The sequence below is a fragment of the Sturnus vulgaris genome, chromosome 2 (assembly GCF_052056855.1).
Source record: "Sturnus vulgaris isolate bStuVul1 chromosome 2, bStuVul1.hap1, whole genome shotgun sequence".
Classification (NCBI taxonomy): domain Eukaryota; kingdom Metazoa; phylum Chordata; class Aves; order Passeriformes; family Sturnidae; genus Sturnus; species Sturnus vulgaris.
In genome coordinates, this window is record NC_142244.1 from 109,528,861 (window position 1) to 109,550,006 (window position 21,146).

The window sequence follows — 21,146 nt, forward strand, 5'->3', positions numbered from 1 at the left end:
TGGAAAAGACTTGTTTGGTTTGGTTTGTTTTGTTGGGTTTTGTTTTTGTTTTTGTTTTTTTTTTTTTTAAGTTAAAAAAAGGAAAATAGTTAAGTGATGTTTTATTAAGATCACAACCCTGAGGAGAAAATGATTTCATTTCCTTAACAATGAAAAAAAAATATGACTCTTTCTGCTGCCACTATTTATTTGGCAATGCTTTGGTTTTCATATACATATGCTGCATATCAATAAGTTCCTTTCTAAACAAACAATATAAAACAGTGGAAAAAGGCTTAACAAAAAACCCTTCAGGTTTTAAGTTTGCGAGTGAAAGGAAAAGATACTATGCTGCCCAGGGCAGTAGAAGATTGAAAATATCTTATCCATTTTATATGGTTATATTATTGTGATTTACAAAGTTGGGTTTTCTTGACAAATTATGCCACATTCTATATTTATTAAAAAAGAAAAAAAATATAGAAAAAAATATTTTCTGCTCTCTTTGGTCAGAAATAGAGGAAAAACTGGGAAAAGATCTAAGAGAAGAGATATTAGATGAAGGGGAACTTGGAAAAACTATCAAAACAAGAGTAAAGCAAAAAGGAATAAAATAGGCTTTATACAGTCCATATGGATTAAGACCCACATATTTATAATTCTGGAAAACAGAAATTAATGCTGGAAACATTTGCTGAACCATATTTGCACTTTTTCTTTCAAAGGTCAAAGAGGTGTATAATGGTTTTACAAAGAGAAAAAAAAAGTCACTGTAATAAGGTCTGTTACTTACTATACTTGCTCTGTAACACTAAACCAAAGAGCAATGAACTGTACTTTTGGAAACTCTAAGGAATTGTCTTTTATAGCTGAAAGGTCAAAAGAGAATATGGAAGACCAGCTATTAAGTTACATGGTCTTTATGTATGGTTCACAGTCAGTGAATTTACAGGAAATTCTATGTTGGAGAACAGATAGGGCTTGTTCTATTTTAGCATTTAAGTGGGAGAACCCAATCCCTTTGACGTACAGCTCTCCCTCCCCAACAGACACAATCTTTCCAGCATATTTCCTTGCTCTTTAACATTTCTGTACCTATTGAAAATGAACACAAGCCTATTTCATAAGCACTTCCCTGCTCCTCTTGCAAGGCAGGAGCTGGCACAAGTGCAGGCTCACAGCAGGTTTGGGTTAGGGCAGCTGGTGAGTAGTAGACATCCCAGTCCTTTCGTGCTTTGGAAAACGCTGTCAGTCCATGGGAAAGCTCTCTGAGGCTGAATGAGATGGTGGGAGGGGCAGTGATAAAGGAGCTGCACTGAGAATGTCATCGATTTAGGCTACACTCAAAGCCTGGACATTCTGTCTGAGGCACATCACTGAGATACTGTTTCACTGTCCTGGCTGGGCAGGGACTGCTGCACTTCCCAGGCACAGGAGCCTGCAGAACAGATATAGCCACAAATAAAGTTTCCCTACGCTTGGACACTGAATTGTTGGGATCTTCAGTGGTGAACTCCACAACTCATCACCTGATGCACTCCCAAGAGCAGTTTCTCCGACCTTTGCCTGCTCTCTGCACAAGGGATGTGAACAAAATAAAACCTCCTATAGTCCCTAAATGAAAGTGTTATGACAGTGCTTTTCTTTAGATGCTCTATCCAGTTTAGAGCTAGCTGGCAGATATTGTCCCCAGCCAGAGTCACAGGGAGAAACCTCATTGAGCACTCCAGCTTTGGATCCTCCCCGGGAAATTCGTAATGATGTAAGATAAGGGTTTTACAAAGGAAATGTCTCGCTGCAGTCACCGCTTAAGCATTATGGAGCAAGATTAACATTGTTTCTTTTATTGAGGAGACAACCACAGCAACTGCTGGGTTATTGTGGAAAACACTGTAACTATCATTTCTGCCCAACAGGAATGTTGATCCATCTGGCTCATTCGAAGTCTATGCTCCAGTTAATCCAGGTCAAAGCTGTTTTACTTCCGTACAGTGGAAACTATTTTGAGAAGTTCTGAGCAGTGTCCACAGATTGAGACAAACAGCCATGCAGAGCTTTGAGCACAATTTATGTGCAACATGAAGAATAAAGAGCCTTCTGCCCTCTGTGCCATGAAATAATAGATCTAAACTTGTCAAGGCTCATTCTTGATTACATTGTTGTGTTCAGAAATTATTATTATTGTCTTTATGCATCATTGCTAAGCAGTTCTAATGATTACGGGGGACTACAGTCTGGAACACTTACACTGAAGAAATACCCAGCTAGAATGGTAGCTCGCCAAAATAAAGTTAAACACAAAACGGAATTAACAGTGTAGTCTCAAGAGAGATGTTGAGGAGCAAACCCCACAGGTTGCTGAGACAAATAATAAAATAAAATAAAATAAAATAAAATAAAATAAAATAAAATAAAATAAAATAAAATAAAATAAAATAAAGTTTCCAAGTTAGAGTTTTCAGTAAGTTTTTTTTTTTTTTTTTTTTTTTTAGAAAATTTGTGGTGCTATAGCTCTGCTCTAAATTAAATACGCACAGGACATTCTTTGTAAAGCAAACGTATAATTACAGAATAACATGGGCTGCATGGAAGGCCATCTAGTCCAACACTATTCTCAAAGGAGAGCCTCCTCCAGGGCTGGATCAAGAAGCTCAGGGTTGTGTCCAATTGAGTTTGGAACCCTGCCAATGGAGGAGATTCTACAACCCCTCTGCTTCATTGATGACACCCATGGTAAAAAATAATATTTTTAGTATCTTGTCGACGTTTCAATTTCAGAAACCTGTTTCATCCTTTTTCTGTGCACCCCTGGGAAGAGTCTGACCTAATTTTCTTCATAACTATCTATGAGACAGGAATTAGATACCTTCTTATCCTTTTCATTGCTATATAGTACAGTAGTTTTAACTTTCATCACTAGGCAGAATACAGTTTTGCACTCAATACAGTTCCCTACAGTTTTCTAATGACAGGATTTTAGGCTTTTCTCAATTTGTAATTAACTATGGACTAGTTTTAAGTAAAAGGAGAGCATCCCATATTCAAATAATTTCTCTCTTACACTACTTAAACCTGTGTAGAATTACCTAAGTTCTCTAAAGATGCCTGAAACAAACTCAAATATTGGTCAGGGAAACCATGAAAGGCAAAGTTAAGCTGAGTTAAGTGGAATGTTTATACAAAATCTAAGTTAAGTAGCATGCTTATTCAATATTGAGGATAATATATTTGTGACATAGTTCTTGAAACCACTCCTCAAATTTTGAATGAAGTCTGTCTGTGTTAACAGGAAAAGAGTGAATCCAAGATTATCAAACATGTATTTTAATCAGTTCCTGATTTAGCTACACACAACCTCAGTGCAAATCTCCTGAAAGTTTGATGTTCTAAAAGAGGAAGGTTGTTAACCTTTTGAGTCATTTTTAGGGCAGCTAGAAGGAAGGGAAAAAAGCTTTTATCTTAGATCCAGAATGCTCTATGTTATCAAAGTACGTAATATAAAATTGATTAATTAATGAGAGAGAAAAAGGCAAAATAAATTATATACCATGGATATTGCAGAGTCAAATTGCACAGAACAAGGAGAAAGCAAAAAATAATTTCTTTGTTGGCAAGATGCCTCCAGAAGTCATCTCTAAACACCTCAGTGTGAATAGTTCTTCAAGGCATGGCAAACCCTGAAGTGGGCTGGAAAGCCTCATGCTCTAGCAGAGATATTGAATGGAAAAAAATAAAAACCCAGGGTAAATTTGCAGATTCCCACAACATCTTGTTCCTGGCAGACTTGTGGGCTCTCAAGAGTTTAAAGGAGCTACAGTGCAGTTTCAAGGACCTAATGGGAGGCAAATAAAAACAATTTTGAACAGGAAGTGAGACCACTCCCTCCACAAGTTTCAAGACAAGGAGAGAGAATCATCACAGACACTCCACATTATGATTTTAGTCAAAGTTTTGATAAAAAGTCTGAATACAGGATTGCTGTACTCAGATTAGGCACATGAATAAATCAGAGAAGCTGCACTCAATGAAGTTTATCAGTAAATGGCCGAGTAAAAAGGCTTGTAAGTTTATAAATATTTCATAGGATTTTAACATTAAAAGTAGTATATATTAAATATGAAAGCCATACCGAATTTCCCACTTTCTCTAGGAAAATGCACCACTTAATGTTTTCAAAACACTGGGAAATCCAAGTATCTTTTTCCTAATATCTTTGAAATATCTAATATCCTAATATCTTCTCCCACTTGAGAATGTGCATTGGGTAGATAGGAGAAATTTCTATTTTTCTCTATCTGTTTCTTCTGTATCCAAGTAAATAGCAAAAAGACTGAAAACACAGTAAAAGAAATTGAAGATCCCTAAGGAAAAGAGATAGGAGTTTTTGTCGAGGGTCAAAAGGGAATTAAGTATATATGGTCAGTTAAGGAATTATTCTGGGAGAAGAGATTTACTGCAAAACAAAATTGTCTCACAGTTGAAGACACCACAAAGTCTGCAAAGCTAATACTGAGGAGCCATCAGACTTTCCCACCCCATTATGAGAAGCACTTTGCCTACTTTTCTTGGCTTAAAGAATGAGCCATACAACAAGATTTATGTTCTTATGAGATAAGTGGGAAAGTAATATAGGTGACAACAGTCATTTTAGCAGATCAAGAGGCAATATTATCAATACCATGGAAGCAAAATCAACAGTAACTTGTTTTTGTTGCTTGATGACTAAGAGTCCATCAGAGAAGATCTTTTCCTGTTTTGTTCTCTTGTGGTGTTAGTTTTTCAAAAGCAGTAAGGGAATAAGATCCTTTCAGACAGGGATTAGTGTATCATGCTGGTGATTTGGGATCAAAACTGGCATTGTAACTGCTGGGACATTTATTAGCAGTAATGAGGAAGCTGTCTGAAAAAGGAAGAGAGGGATTCAGTATCAGTAGTCACAGTAAGCCATGTTAGTACTTCAAAAGCTGCAGTTCCTGACAATAAAGAAAGATAAGAAAGAGGCTTAGCAGGACATTTACCAGCAGTTCCATTGCCTACAGGCAAAAGCAACTAAGCCCAGTCCAATTTGCCCATTTTTTGGGCCAAGCCATAAGAGGTCCCATAACATTTTTACTCAAAATATGTAAAAATGGAATCTATTTTTTTTTTTTTACAGGGATGTGGGAGGAGGATGGTAAAAGGACAATCATGACAAATCAATTGGCAAAAGTGGGCCCTGCAGATGGCAAAGCAGTTTATGGACAACACTACTGGAACAATGGATAATGGGAGCAGCCCTGAAGCACCTCCAGCAGCCCTGGCTCCACATGACTGAGACATTCCTTCTCCCTCCCTCTAGCCTCCAGTGAATACATCTCTGTTTCAGAAGTGTGTGGGCCTGTCAGGCTTTGGCCTCAGCCCCAATCTGAGCTGCAGCTTTCCCTCTGTGGCTTTCAGCTTCTGGTGCTCCAGGTGGTTGTGCCCAACCCCACAGAGACCTGAAGGCAGCACCTGGAAGAGCACCAGAGCTGGTGACTGAGCTTCAGTGAGAACAAACGAGATCATAACGAGTCCTTCCTGTCCACAAATGGGGCTCAAGTCAAAGATGTGTAATACAGACATTCCAGTGTGAGGTCTAAATTAACTTAGTCTGAGATTAATCGAACCCATCACAATTTATGCATAATCTGTAATTTATACCATGCTGCATCAAGCAAGCATGTGGTTTATTGTACACACAGAACAAGATGATTTAGATTATAAGGAGACATGGTGAGGCGACATACAGCAGACCTGTCAGGGAGGGAAAGGGAGGAGAGCTAGAAAGGGCTCTGAGTGAGAAACCTGTGCTTTCTCATCCTTGTCACCATACTCCGTTTTGTGAAAGCTATAATTCCAGCAGCAAGGTCTTACAAATCTACCTGCCAACCAGCCTGAGAAGACACAAGGACGCAAATGAGAAGTAAAGAGAGTTAAAATGAACTCCCATATCTGTAACTCCTGCTCGTATGTCTTTAGGGTTTTCTTCACCTTACATTCTCATGCAAACCCTTCACTGGCATGCATTATCATGACAGAGCTCTGTGACTGACATGCATCTCAGGTCTTTCCTTTAAACCTCTCTGGCTGTTTTCTGGCTGACTTCTCTCCCTTTGCCCAATATCCTGATGCAGTTTCAAACAGACTTCCTGATTCTGCTTTTTCATCTGTTCCTATCGTCCCCAACATCCTCTCCTCTTCAGACAGGCTACACCTACCATGATATTTGTATCATCAAAACAAAACCTTGTAAATATTTTGTAAATGTATAAATGCATTTATTTTATTGGAAATATGAGAAGACATGAATGCATGAATAAATAACCATACAAACTGGAGGTGCAAGTTGCCCCACTAGTGTTTGAATTGCACTGAAAGCCAGCTGTGTTCTCCTGCCCTCCATAAAGAAATCTTGAGGCAGAAAGGCTCTGTGCATAAGGAAACCTGGGATATTGACTGCATTAGTCCCAGAAACAGAGATTCACTGATTTTCTGGTGCAATTCTGACTGGGTTGCAGCACTGCCATTTTTGTCTGTTAAAAAGGATGATATTGTTAACAGTCAGGGCCCCATAAGAGGGTTTCTCTGCGTGAAGTCAGGCTTGAGTGTTACACTTAATCTGCAGTTACATTTTAAATTGCATTTATATTATAGCTTAATTGAAGTGTGCATACGATTTCCCACGAATACTACTTTCAGCTGTTATATCATATCAATAATAATTAGAATGATTTATACATTCATTCCACTCGGATCATGTGTGATATGCTTCAGAATAACTAGATCTTTTGACAACAGCTGTAATAGCTAATAACTGTCACTACCATCACATGAGGTGCTTGAAGCTTCATAAACTCACCTCTAAGATTCTTTCTTGCAACATCTTTGATCATTTTTAGCTATGATTGCAGCCCTGGCTACACCATGACAACTTTTCTTTTCATACAGAAAATACATTCTTGCTCTTTCTGCCAACCTAATTTCAGTATTCAAATTCATTGACTAAAAACTAACCAGGCTTTTGTTTACAGTGATTACAAATTCATAATCCCGTCTGGGCCTCAGAATTTTACACAGCATATTGGCAATTAATATCCAATTAATGCTTGTAGACCCACTGATTGTATTACATATCTACAAAGCAGACTGCTGACACATTCATTTATCTTTCAAACAGCACACTGCAGGCTATATGGTACAGGGAGTACATTGAAAACTCAGAGTATTCCAGACTCAGGTACAACAACTCCCCAGGAACATGTTCTCACAAAAACAATCAGCCAAACTACCAAAAAACACCAAAAAACCCAAAGAAACAACCCCACAACAATAAAACGAAACTAAAACAAAAAAATCCTTGAGGAAAAAAAAAATCCAGGATTTTTTTACTGTGTAGAAAACACAGAATTAAATCATCATAGAAAACATGTAATTCCTGGTATTTATTTGGAAAAGGACTCAGGCAATTGCAGAGAGGTGTGCTGCTGCTGTGTGAGAAAGAAATAGTGGATTTATAAAAGTAACTTTACATGGCTGATCACAGCTCTAGGTTTAGTTGTAAACCTAGAAACAGGCTTCAGTGGATGCAAGTTAGAATACAAAGCATTACAATAAAAAAAAAAGGAAAAAACCAAAAAACCAAAAAAAAACCCCCAAAAAACCCAAACAAACGAACAAAAAAAAACCCCACACAAAAAAAAAAAACCAACCCCCCCCCCCAAAAAACCAAAAAACCCCAAACCAAACAAAACAAACAAAAAAAAAAAAACACCAGAGAGAATGCAAATATGTATGATGTAAAACTGAAACAGAATATAACTTTCAAAGAAGTGGTACTGACTTAAGGAGCCCTGGAATCTGTGACATGCACATTACACTTTCTTTCTGGCTCAAAGAATATTCCGTCTTAATGAAAAGTTGTTATATAAAAGTACATCTTACAATTTCCCAAAAAGACTCTTGTTTTCTAATAGGTTCCCAATTGGGAGCCTTTCCCATTAGAATGGAACTGAATGACTTCTGATTATAAGTAAATATTTCCAATATCTCATTTCAAATATCTTAAATTTTAGCATTTAACTAAGCTACATATTCATTTTTAACAGTTAAAAAACAGCTAATTCCTTCTTTGCTGTACTTTAACAAATGAAAATAACACTAAAAATAGGGCTTACAACTCAGATGACATAAACAAATATGGCCTAGAAATATAATTAACATCTCTTATTAGTTACTAAAAACACTGCTAGTCTAATAACAACATTCATTTGGAAGGCAACAAATATTCTAAAGGGCTTACTTTTATTTCTTTGATTTTGAATTAAAGACTATAAAAACTAAAATCTCAACATGTTTAAATCTATATATACTAAAGGTCTCTCAGGCTTTTCTTAAATTTGTGCACTCAGAGTAAATTTGCAACAAGCCTTCAAAATAATAGCCATATTTTCACAGAATACAAATCAAATAAAAGTGCCACCTTAGGCACTATGCAAACTTCTAATTTTTAAATAACTTTCAAAAATATGCTGATCATACTGCAGGTGTTTGCTGCAGACACATTTAGGGGGTTTTTAACTTGAATAAACTTTAAAAAATAATGGACATTCTATACTACATATTAATTTAACTAAATGGGCTTTCCAGTAAAGGGATATTCTGATAAACTAGAATTCAGATGAGTACATCCTGAAAGACTAGTTCTAAATTGATTTGCAGTTAGTTTATGATATGGGCACACGGGCAAATATGGACAGTTTTGATGCTTGTGTGCACACCCTGCAAAAACCAGGCATAAACAGAACATGAGAGACCCCAAACCTGGCTTTAAAGCCACCTTCCACGCTAGTCAGACAAGCTGCTGGCAAACAAAAGCACTGCAAAAGCTGGTTGAAGTCACTGCAAGGTGACTATTGATTATTTGAGAGAGGCCTTTGTGATTGTGGGAGGCTCTGGAGGAAGGGGAAGAAAGCAAATGGCACTCATTTTCAAATAAAGCAAAGAATAGTTGGGTAACCTGGGAAAGCAATGAAGCAAATACTCTGAAAAACCTGCAAATCACCCATGAAACCATGTCTAACTTATGAAAGAAAAGAAAAGAAGCTGACTGGGAGTGTAGACAGCATGGTTTTACAAAGGAAAGTGATGCCTGACCAACCTGACAGCATTTCCTGAAGAGGTGACTGACTCAGTGAGGAGGGGATGGCAGTTGATGCTGTTCATCTTGATTTTAGCAAGACTTCTAACACTGTCTCCTGTAACATTTTCATTTAAAAACCCGGGTTTGAGGGTTTAGTAATGGACTAGGTGGCCAGTGGGGTGTATTGAAAACTAGCAGAACTGCTGGGCTCAAGTTTGGAGCTGGTTGTAAAAAAGTCCATCCAAGAATCTGACAGGAGCCTTGTGCAGTTCAGGAAGGGCAGAAAGTCCTGCCTGCACAGAGGGAGGAACCACTGCACGACCCAGTAGAATCTGAGGACTAAACAGCTGGGAAACAGCTTTCCAAAAATGGTTCTGGTGGACACCAAGCTGGGCATGAGCCAGAAAAGTGCCCTTGCAGCAGGGAAGGCCAATGTTATCCTGGGCTGCATCAGGCAGACTGTCTCCAGCAGGTCAAGGGAGAAGATCCTTCCTCTCTGCTGAGCCTTGGTCAGACAAAACTGGAACACTGAGTCCAGTGCTGGGCTCCCCAGTCTGGACATACTGGAGTGAGTTCATGGAAAGGCCACAAAGAAATGGTTAAGTGATTGGACAACTTTTCAAATGAGCAAAGGCTGAGCAACCTGGGACTGCTCAGCCAGGAGCTCTGAAGGCTCAGGGGGATTTTATCAGTAACTAAATGTTTGATGGGAGGGAGCAAAGCAGACAGAGTCAGACTCTTTTCTTTGGTGCCCACTGGCAGAATGAGAGACAACAGGCATAAATTGAAATAGAGGACATTCCATAGATACTTAAGAAGAAAAATAGATTTTTGTGAAGATAGTCAGTTGCTGGGACAGGCTGTGGAGTCTCCATCCTTGGAGATATTTAAAACCCAAGTTGACATTACCCCGAGTAACCTGCTCTCACTGACCCTGCTCTGTAGCAGGTAATTAGAGTAGATGATCTCCAGAGGCATCTTCCAGCCTCGGCTGCTCTGCGAGTCTGTGAAATATCATCAGTTTATAGGCTGAGCAACAGTTTCTGGAAGCATTCCAAGACAGACACAACACCTCTTAGGAACTCATAATCCATCAAAAAAAGCTTCCATAGATTGACTTATTGCACTAGGAAAAAATGAATTCCTTGGTTACTATTTAAGGCTAAGACATTTTTCACTTTCTAGATAAGAATTTAACAGATAAGAAGCAAGTAACCTTGGTGTCTACAGTAGGCAGATTTAAGGAAAAAAAAAAAGCCTCTACATTTTGAACGAACCCTTGTTCAAATCACATGCTTCCTTCAGTTAAGGGCAGGATTACTGGTCAAGTAAACTTTGCTTCACATTTGCCTGCAACATGTCAAGTGCAAAATGAATCAATTCAGCAGTAGCAGCAGCTGGGAAGAGTTGGCAAAACAACTGTTAAATCAGCTTAAGATAACATGCAAAAATTAGCAAGTCTTCTTGGGGGAGGAAAGGGCTTATTTAAAATAGCTGAAGTGGTATAGCAATGGATGTGCATGACTCAGAGAAATGGAAAAACAGCAAAAGGACTAAAGAGAAAATAAGAGGGCTGACAACAGTTTTGGTAGAAAGAGTTTGGGCTTCACAATTCAGCTACTATTCCCCAAGAAAAATAGGTTTGCCCTTACAAGATGAAAGGGTGAATGTTCACTGTCATTCAGTTTCTTTCAAAAGAAACATAAAATGTTTCCAATTATGTTTTTTATCTATAACAGTTGAAAAACATTATTAAGTTAGCAACTGTGCTAAACCCAGCAGTAATTCAGAATTGATTCTGTAAAGACATGCCTTGTTTTGAACAGGAAATAGAGATGGACAACATAATCCAATAGATTTCCTCTCCCAAGGCAAAAATGTGCCCCAAGTTACATTCTCTAAAGCTTTACATCAATCAGGTAATCAGGACAGAAACACCACTTCACTGAGGATAACTTTTACTTCTGATAGAGGAATGTGATATAACTAAGTACAAGTTCTACATATATGCCCTCTAGAAAGCATCTTGATGAAAGCAACCTATTTCAAATCTATGCTAGTAACACTGAGCCATCCTGTAGGCAAGGATACAGGTATCATGGAACTTCAAAGAGCTACAGAAAAAAAAAAAAAAACAGATTTATGATGATTTATTTTATTGCTAAATATAAATTTATTTATCGTAAGGTTTTTTTGTTTACAATAAGTGTCCTACATTCTGGATATCTGGTCCTAGAATCCACCCTTTATTTCACAGTTTTAATTTCCCTCCATGATTCTTGTTAGAGCTTTCAAAACTGATTTATTTAATTATTAGGAAGAACAGAAAGGTCAGAATGAAGCCTACAACATGCTTGTTCTTTACAGACTACTATAAAAGGAACTGTTCTCATGTTTTGGCGAGAAAACAAGAATTCGTTTTTGTGAAAAGTTACTTGGCTTCACCTTTGGTTTCCATTCAACATCCAATGCAACCAAAACTTTCTCCTCTGTAAACAGAGTATAAGCAGAGCAAACACTTTAATCTGGATCTTCGACATTTTTGGAGCATTAGTAACCATCAGTCAACCAAGCATTTATAAATGTGATCTTAGAATTCAGTGTAAAAATATACTGATCTCTATTTCCAGCATCGTTGGCAGGGCTTGGAAGGGTGGGGCAGGGAATAAAATATGTACTAAATCACATGATAAGAAAAGGTCAACAGTAACTAAAGTCAAATGAATAGAAGAAATACTGTTGTATTTCCGAAATCCAGTGCAAAATAATTTGGGGTTTCTTAAAATCTTCCTTAAAAGCAGCACAAAAAACCCACTAAAGTGAGGTTTTTTTAGTTAATAAGACTGTACACATTATGTCCACTAGTTCACCACAGGTGTGTAACTTCTCAGTGTCCTCTTCCCTTTCATTTCGATGAGCAGGTGCCCTTGTTAACTGGGCAGGATTGTCTCTGGATAGTCCCACCCGGATCTCCCTGCAAGGAGAGCCTCTGTCCCTCTTGGTCCCCCCCAGGCCCAAACTGACTTGCTTATGTTTTCCTTTCTTATTAGTTGATCAGCTTTGGAATGAGTTAGACAGCCAGGGAGGGCTGGGGACTCATACTTTCTAAGCCCAGGAATGTGACAGGATAGCTTTATGTCTAACAGCATTTTTCCCTGTATTGAAGAAGCAGGCACAAATGCTCCCAGTTATTGCTACCAACAGCATTAGACATTTACATCAGAACATGTCACAGACAATCCACCATCCAGTAACTGCAGGAGGTGCTCTTTAACACCTCTAACAATGCTAACTAGTTAATGGTATTAATGTTTTAGAAAATAAAGTGCTTGTATTAATTTTCCCAAAGTTTAGCAACATCTAGGTAGCTTTGAGGCTTGTTCGGAGTGAAATACTTCATGAGCAGTCTTTTCCAAAGAAGAACTTTAAAATACTGGGGGAGGAAAAACCAACACTGAGAGAACAAGGTGAAGGATATTGAAGCATTTGTATGTGATGAGCACGGAGAGGCTTAGGAGAGAGGAGGACACATGAACAGAGACCTCAGATTTCTAAACAACTTCTTTGATATACACACTTTCAGCAGAGTGCGAGCTCTGTCCAAATAGAAATAGATTTCACTGCAGAAATATTTCTTATGAGAAGCCTGTACCTGGTTAGGACCAATAAAGAAATCCTTTCTCTCTTTTCTTTCTTCCCCTCCCGCCCCTGGGTTTTCTCCAGTCACTGCAGTCCATGACCTTCACAGGGAAGTGCTCCTGCTTTGACAACAGGCTGCAAACCTCCAAGGACTAGCAGTGCTTTCTGGGAGAGAAAACTGTTGCCTCACTCACAATCCAATCAAAACCTCAATGTACCAAGTGAAAAATAAACCAAGGACATCATTATTCTGTTTCATTGTGATTTGGCTTGCCTTCAAATCTCATACCCTGTATATCTGAAATAGCAGCAACACCTCCATTAGTCGGGCCTTCCAACACTGTAATCAAAGTATCTTTTGGAATAAAAAGGCAGAAATGTCAAATTCCAATCACCCTTTAAATTCCCTCAATTCCCTGTGCTACGGAGAATTAAAAGCCTTACCCGGGGATAATTTCCCGTACAAACCAGCGTGCAGGCACGCAGATGCTCTGCCACGTAGGCAGGCACCAATTTTAGAACACGGCAAGCCCTGGGGTGGTGGGACAGGGAGGCTCCCCTGCAGGCATCCCGTGCTCATGGCCACGCTCCTGCACCCAGTGCAGCTGATTTCTCACATGGGATAACAACTTTATAAAAAATACAGGTTATCGTGTGTGCAGCTGAACAATGCTGTATACTTCATCCAGTGTGCATTATCTGCCCCTCTTCTTTCCAAGCTTATATTAAAAATATCAGATGTTAACATTTCTGCTTTTACTGGGACACTTGTGAAGGTCAAGAGACCCAGAGTTTTCTCAGACTTTATTGGCATCCACATGAATGAAGTAGTTAAAAGAAATAGGCATGAAAGCTTTGATTAACCTGACTAAAACTCCTTTTCTCTCTCATTCTGGGGTGCTTGCAACACCTCCAGGTCCCCAGAGTTCTTTCAAAAGATTTTAGCAAAGGCAAGCAAAGAAAAATATGATATTCTGGATCCACATTTAGGTCATTTCTACACACTGAAGTTTTTTTGTTTTTTGTTTTTTTTTTTCTTTTTTAAGGAGCCCTCAAACCATTATGTTACTTCATAGTAAACTACTCTAGGGGGAAAAAACACACCCTTAGGACTAAAATACTTCTGTAATAGTTTCTTTGAGGAAACTTTTGCAACAGTATTTTCTTATTTTATTATCATTGAAATTATGCTACTTTCTTTCTGCTGAAGATGATAATCCCTTAAAAATTCTTCAAGAAAGAAGTTAATTATAAATCTGGCATCTTAACTGTTACCTTGTATGAACATATCCAAAATTACAAGAACATATGCTTCTGCTCACATAATACTATTTCTTTCTCCTACACATGCTCATAATATTTAAAAACTATATTTACTCTTCAGAATAAAAAAAACCCGCATACAACTGAAAATAAAAACTAAACCAACGGATAGATATGGGTATTTAAAAAATACAGAATTAGAGAAAGGATCAAAAAGCCTCTCAAATAGTATCAGCCTCATGCTGTAAATAATATCCCATAATATGACTTGCAAGAACCAATAAAGGTTATGACTTTCTTAAAATGCAGCTTATCTGTCCTTCAAAACACATAATTAAAAATGTCCTGAGTTGTTGCACAAGTGGTAAGTAACCTAGAAGGGAAGTCCCTGTGGTCTCTGCAGCGAGTACTCTGAGCCCAAACAACTCCTTTGCTCCACGTGTTTTTCTGGGAAGGTGAAGGATCTTGTTCCCTTGTGCAGCACAGTTGGCAAGACGCTCTGGAAAGCCACACTCCACTAGCCATTATTGCTGCTTTCCACAAAGCTCAGTCTTTGATAAGGCACAATTATTTTAAATTCCCAGCGCTGTTCCGCTTCCCCTGACAGTGATACAGTATTACCACAAGTGCATCCCCTGCAACAGCAACGTGATGTTACAAAGTTCTGCTAAATTTATTGAGAAGTCTTTATCCAGCAGTTAGCTATAACACAGTACAATGGTTATCCTCCTAAATGATAATTAAGCTTTGGGGTAACATTTAATTGAAAATGTACTGTGAAAATCAACAAGTCAGCTCTTTCAAATTGAGGCTGCTTGGTTCAAAATACCATTCAATGTGATTTTGTCTCACAGTAATCCATGACAAAAATATATGAGTCTAATCCTGTTTCCTCTGGAGATCATTTAAAAACACTTAACCCCTTTGACAATTGGGTTTGAATAATTTCACATTATTAGTCAAATGGTTAACCTTTTTCTACAAATGTTGTACCTTTTCAGTAATAAATAACATGATCTTATCAGTAACTATTCCATTAGTAACATAATTGACTTGTTTCCTTCAAAAAAAAAAAGTTTAAATATTCATAGTATGTAGCATGCTCTTAGACTCCCATTCTTTGAATACATTCCCCGGATCAATAACTGTGTTGGAAGGATCTGTGGGCAGCTGTGATGTCCTTGGGCAGCCAGGGGACCAGGGGTGAGGAGCAGACACCACGCAGGAGCAGACAGAACGAAGCCCCTCCTGCACTAGCTAGGGTGTAACTTTCCAAGAAGTTCTCTCCTTACAACCAAGATCCAAAGAAATTTGCTGCCATTCTCCTCCTATTTCCCTGAGTGTCTTGGGCCACAGCAGATCATGTGGCCCAGCAGGAGCAGCCTGCCAAGCCAGCATTCCCCTGAAAGGTGTGTGTGTGTGTCCCAGGGCTCGTTCTGGAGGAGCTTCCAGGAGCTTCCACACACCCACTGCCAGTCTGAGCCCAGCAGCCAAACCCAGAGCGTCCTTTGAGTTCAGCTTCCTCCAAAGGGATGCAGGGCACACTCTCCGGGTTGGGCAGGGAATCTGACATCTGGGATTTCACGTCAGAAATTGCTGATCTGGGCTGAGGTGTGAACCTGGATGCACCCCTGCTGCAGTAAATCCATGGCATCCTGTAAGAGACCCCTTGTGGCCACCAACTTTTAGGCAGGATTAATTTCTTTTCCATGCTGGATGATTAGTTCTATTTTTAGTCACTACTTTGTGCAAATCCAAGCAGAGAAAGAGGATGCCTGTGTGTGACTGCAAGCAGAATTTGGTTCCATGTCAAAATAAGGACACCAAAAGAGGATTATATCTGCTAGAAGGAAGAAATATAGCATATGATACTGAATCCCCTAGGGAGACTGGCTTCTAAAATGAAGTTCCCAGTAATCTCATCTTAATTAAAACAAAATGAAATTTATGATATCTCATTTCCCCGCCACTTTATTATTTAGGTGTCATTGTCAAAGACTCTGCAGAAACTGAGGAAGAGACAGCCACTGCCCCAAGGAGTTTCCAGTCTGACTCAGGAAGAAGTAAACACTGAACAGCTCAGGAAAGAAAGTAAAGCCCTTGGCAATGAATAAATACCTTTGTATTTTCACAAAGGTCATTCTCAGCTAAAGTGAGACGAATCAGGGAATGAAGAACCTGTCTTTACTGCTGTGGCACAGGGGAGAACAGAATACAAAAGGGAAGAGGTGAGTGCAGAGGTGGATGAAGGGTTGAAGAGGGGCCATCAAGAAAAGAGAAAGAATAGATTTAAAAAACAAAATACAAAGGTGTAAGTGACCACTATCACCTCTAAGAGGAAAAATTTTTCATCCAGTATAGAAAGAGAAGCAAAGGAAGCACAGGCAACAAGTAGGAGATGTCCTGAATGAAGGCAGTGGACAAATCTGGGAATAATATTTTGGGCACACCTTGTCACGAACTGCAGATACATGGGTTTTTTTTCCATTTTTATTGAAATAAAACTATAAAAAAACCCTTGAAAATATGATACAAAGTTATATAAGGAAAAATGCTATGCTCTTTAAAAGAGTGGGGATACAGCTGAGGAAATCCATTCAGCTAAATAACTCCCAAGAAGTGCTAGGACATCCCCCTTTAATTTTAGGTATGGACACAGTTACATAACATAATTTAGCAAGTGATTTAATGGCTATTGTCGTTAATGCTACATGCAACTCTGATTTCTATTAATATTTTACAAAACCTCTATCACAACTATTTTTTTTCTTTCTTTCTTTCTTTCTTTCTTTCTTTCTTTCTTTCTTTCTTTCTTTCTTTCTTTCTTTCTTTCTTTCTTTCTTTCTTTCTTTCTTTCTTTCTTTCTTTCTTTCTTTCTTTCTTTCTTTCTTTCTTTCTTTCTTTCTTTCTTTCTTTCTTTCTTTCTTTCTTTCTTTCTTTCTTTCTTTCTTTCTTTCTTTCTTTCTTTCTTTCTTTCTTTCTTTCTTTCTTTCTTCCATCTACTAATCTTCTGTGTTCCCAGAGTGAAATTACAACTTCTGAACTAAGCGGCAAATATCGATCCCCCTTACTTAGAAAGCACCTGCCCAACTTTCCTTGCAGCACCATCACTTCCTCAAGGCTGAGGACAATAAATCTGGGCTGATATTGTGATTCCCTTGGAAAGGGAGTATATAGAAAATTGAAGAAAACAAATTCTCCTTATTCTTCTCCAAAGAATCTGTTGCTAGCCAGGACTAAAGCCTCTTCAAAAAAAAAAAAAAAAAACAAAAAAAACCCCAAGACATTTCTCCTTCCCAACTATACCCCCAACATTTTCAGAAGTGAAAAAAACTTTCTCATAATTATCCAATATGTGATAATGACTGTCTCCCTGTTCCACCTTACTTGAACATCTAGACTGTGTCCAATAAGCAAGAGGTGTTATCACTGAAGGAGCTCTCTCAGCAGTACAAAACTGTCTGGAAAATTGATAGCTGATTCAAGTTTTATTTATTGAACAAAAAAAAATAAAGTTTGAGTTCATCTTGCAAAAAGGGAAAGCAAATATGGCATAAGACAACACTTGCACCTCGAAATTTTCTGTTTTAAGCTTCCTTCCTGTCAAACATAAAAAATTTAATCTTATTTTGACACTGTCTTCATCATACGGACCATGCAGCCCATTATATGCTATGGGGATAAATGACACCATGTATGTATTTCCCTGCCTTTTATAATCAGATAATAAAGAAAAACAGAAATTCTATTATTATAAAGATACAAAGCTACACTGAAAGTGGAAGAGCCAAAACAGATTATAAAACACGGGGCAGAGACCATAGATTATGTCCAGACAACACTGACACTTCTTTTTTTCACTGGCAGAATCTGTCCTGAGAGCCTGGGTGGGGGAGGAAGAAAGATCATCTGGAAGCATGGTGGATGGATTTTAAAACTCTCTGCCATTCTTTCATTCTTGGCTCTCTTCAGTCCCCTGCTCTTGGCATCCTCTGTTTTTCTTCTTATTGCACACAAAGGTTTGTTTTAAACCAACAAACAAGTGCCAGTCTGGAAAAGATGCCTGTTGATTTACTTTTTTTTTTTTCTTTTTCCTGGGAAGAACATGGGAGAGCTCAGCTGCTGCTCGCTTCGAACTAAACTGATACCCCCTCATCCAGTGGATACCAGACAGTTCAGCGACCAGAGAAGAGCTCTCTTACTCTGTAAGTTAATATTAGGCAATGAAACTGCATATGCTATTAAAGTTCAAAGAAACTGATTACTCCTTTGATGTGTTGCCAAATTATTAGAATAATGACGCTATTTTTTTCAAGTGTATTGGTGTGTCTCCTCAATTCTCTCTTCTTTAACCTCATGCTTTAATAACTGTTGAACTTCAGAAAGAAATGTGTTATTTTTCTTCAAAGGAGAGCTGGGTACTCTTTCAGGATGACTTCTTTTATATATAACGTAAAGTATATTAGCCTCCTGTTAGAGACAAAAATGTCACTTTATTTTCCCCCTTAGGTGCTCTCCTCCTTTAGACTTGGAAAATAAACATTTAAAAATGCATGCTGTTAGTGGGCTGTGCAGCACTACACTGCTCTGTCAAAGTGAATATTGTGATAAATTATGTCAGTCTGTTCATACTTACAATCATCTTCCACTTCCTCATACCAAAGCATGTGAGCAGACATGAAATCTCTCCACAAAACAGAGGAAAAAGAAAACAACAGCAAAATATTTCTTGGCAAAGTATATCCCAACTTTGCTGCTGCAGTAGCTTTTGTCGAATTAGGCTTGTCCCTGCATGGCTCCAGCTGTGTCCCCGCAGGAGCCCCAGCAGCTCAGGGAGGAGAGGGCAGAAGTCGCCAGGGTGGGATGCAGGCAGGGTGGGATGCTGGCAGGGTGGGATTCCGGCAGGGTGGGATGCTGGCAGGGTGGGATGCAGGCAGGGTGGGATTCCGGCAGGGTGGGATGCTGGCAGGGGGGGATGCAGGCAGGGTGGGATTCCGGCAGGGTGGGATGCAGGCAGGGTGGGATGCTGGCAGGGTGGGATTCCGGCAGGGTGGGATGCTGGCAGGGCTGGTTGCCCGCAGGGTTTGCGTGTCCCGGGCAGGGAGAGGCAGGGATGGATCCTCACTCCCACCCAGCCGGCATGGTAACTAATGCCAGTGCTCTTTGGAGGCCCCGGAATGTTTCAAATTCCAGGACCTGCGCAGAAGCAATGCTCTCTGAGCTTCCCCCTGAAAACAAAGTTGATTTCCCATAATAGGACAGCCCATGCACTAGACATATAAGGCTCTGCTTCCAGGGTAGCATGTGCAATGGATTTAAATTATGTGTTGCAGCTTCCCAAGGAACATTCAGGCTACAAAGCAGGGTGAAGATATTTAGTGCTCCCTTTGCACAGCTCCCCGGAGAGCCCCATGAAACAAATTTGATTCCTTCCCAGCAAATGACCCCCGGCCCATCCCCAGACAGGTTCCTTCTTTTTTGGGAGAGGATCAGCAACCCTCCCTGACTTTTGGGATTTCAGCCTCCTTCTCAAGCAGGGGAAAAAATAAACAAACCCTAAAATAGTGTTGTCATCAAACTAAATGTGTAAATGCTAACACAAGTTGTGGTAAGTCAGTAGCTGCTTAAACAGAAACAAAAAAAAAAAAAAAAAGAAAAGCTATTGACTTACAACTGACCTTTTCCACTCCCAACAAAACCACGCAGTACTAATGCTGTACACAGGAGCTGCAGAGGAAACAGGGGAAGGGCTGTACACAAGCTGCCTGCCTACTTCTCTTCCTAACAGTGGGAACAGCCCTTCACTCCCAAATCCCAAACAGGTGGGACCTGGGCTGACGCTCTCCCCCTGCACTCAGTGCCAGGCCTCTTTTGTTTACACAGGAAGGAAAAACAGGCATCCACACAATACTTGGGAAAAGGACTGCAGGATCCTTCACTCGAACCCAGATTTTTATAAGGCTGCTTCCTACAATATATACTTTGTACAGTATGTATGTCCTTTAGAGACAGGCCATATTAAATCATGTAAATGGTTTCATTTGAAAATTCATTTGAAGAAATACTGTTGCACTGTTCATTTTTTTTAAGCTATCCTTAAAAACCTGAAAAGTGGTATTTTTCAGTTTTAAAGCTTAATGTGTCTAGTCATGCTGATTATAAGTTTATAAGTAATTTCCTGGATTATACAGAAAAATAAACACAAAAATGAAGTGTGTAATATAACCTTACTGCCACTGTCATTTTCTACACTGATAGTCAAATTAATATACTGAAGAACCTGGATGTACAGTGCACGCCAAGAGATTCCTAAGGATTCATTTCAGCCCACAGGAACTGCAAGTCATGAACTGATGTAGAAAATAATCTGAAGCAGAGCAGAGCACACTGTAACAGCAGCAGCATTTTGATTATTTGAGGGAGAAGGAGACTGAGAAAACCCAGGAAAGGAACCACTCATTGTGCATATATATTGTTTTAAAATACCTAAAGTCACTCTTAATAGCACATGCTATCAATAATTGAGGCCCGTATTTAAACATATTTAAACATATTTAAACATATTTAAACATATTTAAACATATTAAATGTGGTGGAAGTAAACGCTACCGTGAAAGAAAATTATAGAACTGTGATCTTACTGGTTTATCTTCATTCCAAGGTGACAAACCTTTTCTCCAAAACTTTTCAGGTGCATAAATCTGTTTCTAAATTTGATCACAGGGCCTTCATCTCAACAGAGACCTGTGGTCTGTTTTACACCCAGCTCTAGACGCAATCCACAAAAATTCATGTGGATTATTCATCCTCTCTGACAATGGCTTTGGGACCATCAGAGCATATTTGGACCAGGCTTTGTAAGAAATGCTATGCTACTCAGCGTTTTCTTCTAAAACAGCCCAAAGAAGCGTCCAGTGGAAATATTTACAATGACTTACATATTTAACAAACTTCCACATGCAGGAAATCCATATTTGCTTCCTCTCTTTATACTGAGAGAGTTCAAAACTCTGGTTTTTGAGAATACCTGCTTCATTCACAGGAGGGCAGAACCCTTCAGCTTACAATTTACCTTCCTCCTATTGATGCTCCTCCAGTAAATTGGAAA

General features: G+C 39.0%; 1 protein-coding gene across 14 annotated transcripts in view; it reads right to left on the reverse strand.

Annotated features, from left to right (window-relative positions):
- The window catches only part of DMD (dystrophin), a 1,142,416-nt gene that overhangs the window by 949,190 nt on the left and 172,080 nt on the right, over positions 1-21,146 (reverse strand). The window contains exon 1 of one of the 14 annotated variants that reach the window (XM_088160353.1): positions 18,675-18,896. The exons of the other annotated variants lie outside the window; for them this stretch is intronic. Within the exon in view, the coding sequence (XP_088016479.1) occupies positions 18,675-18,717 (43 nt within the window). The 5' untranslated portion in view covers positions 18,718-18,896. Of the gene's footprint in view, positions 1-18,674; positions 18,897-21,146 lie in introns of those variants that run through there. 14 annotated transcript variants of the gene reach the window in all.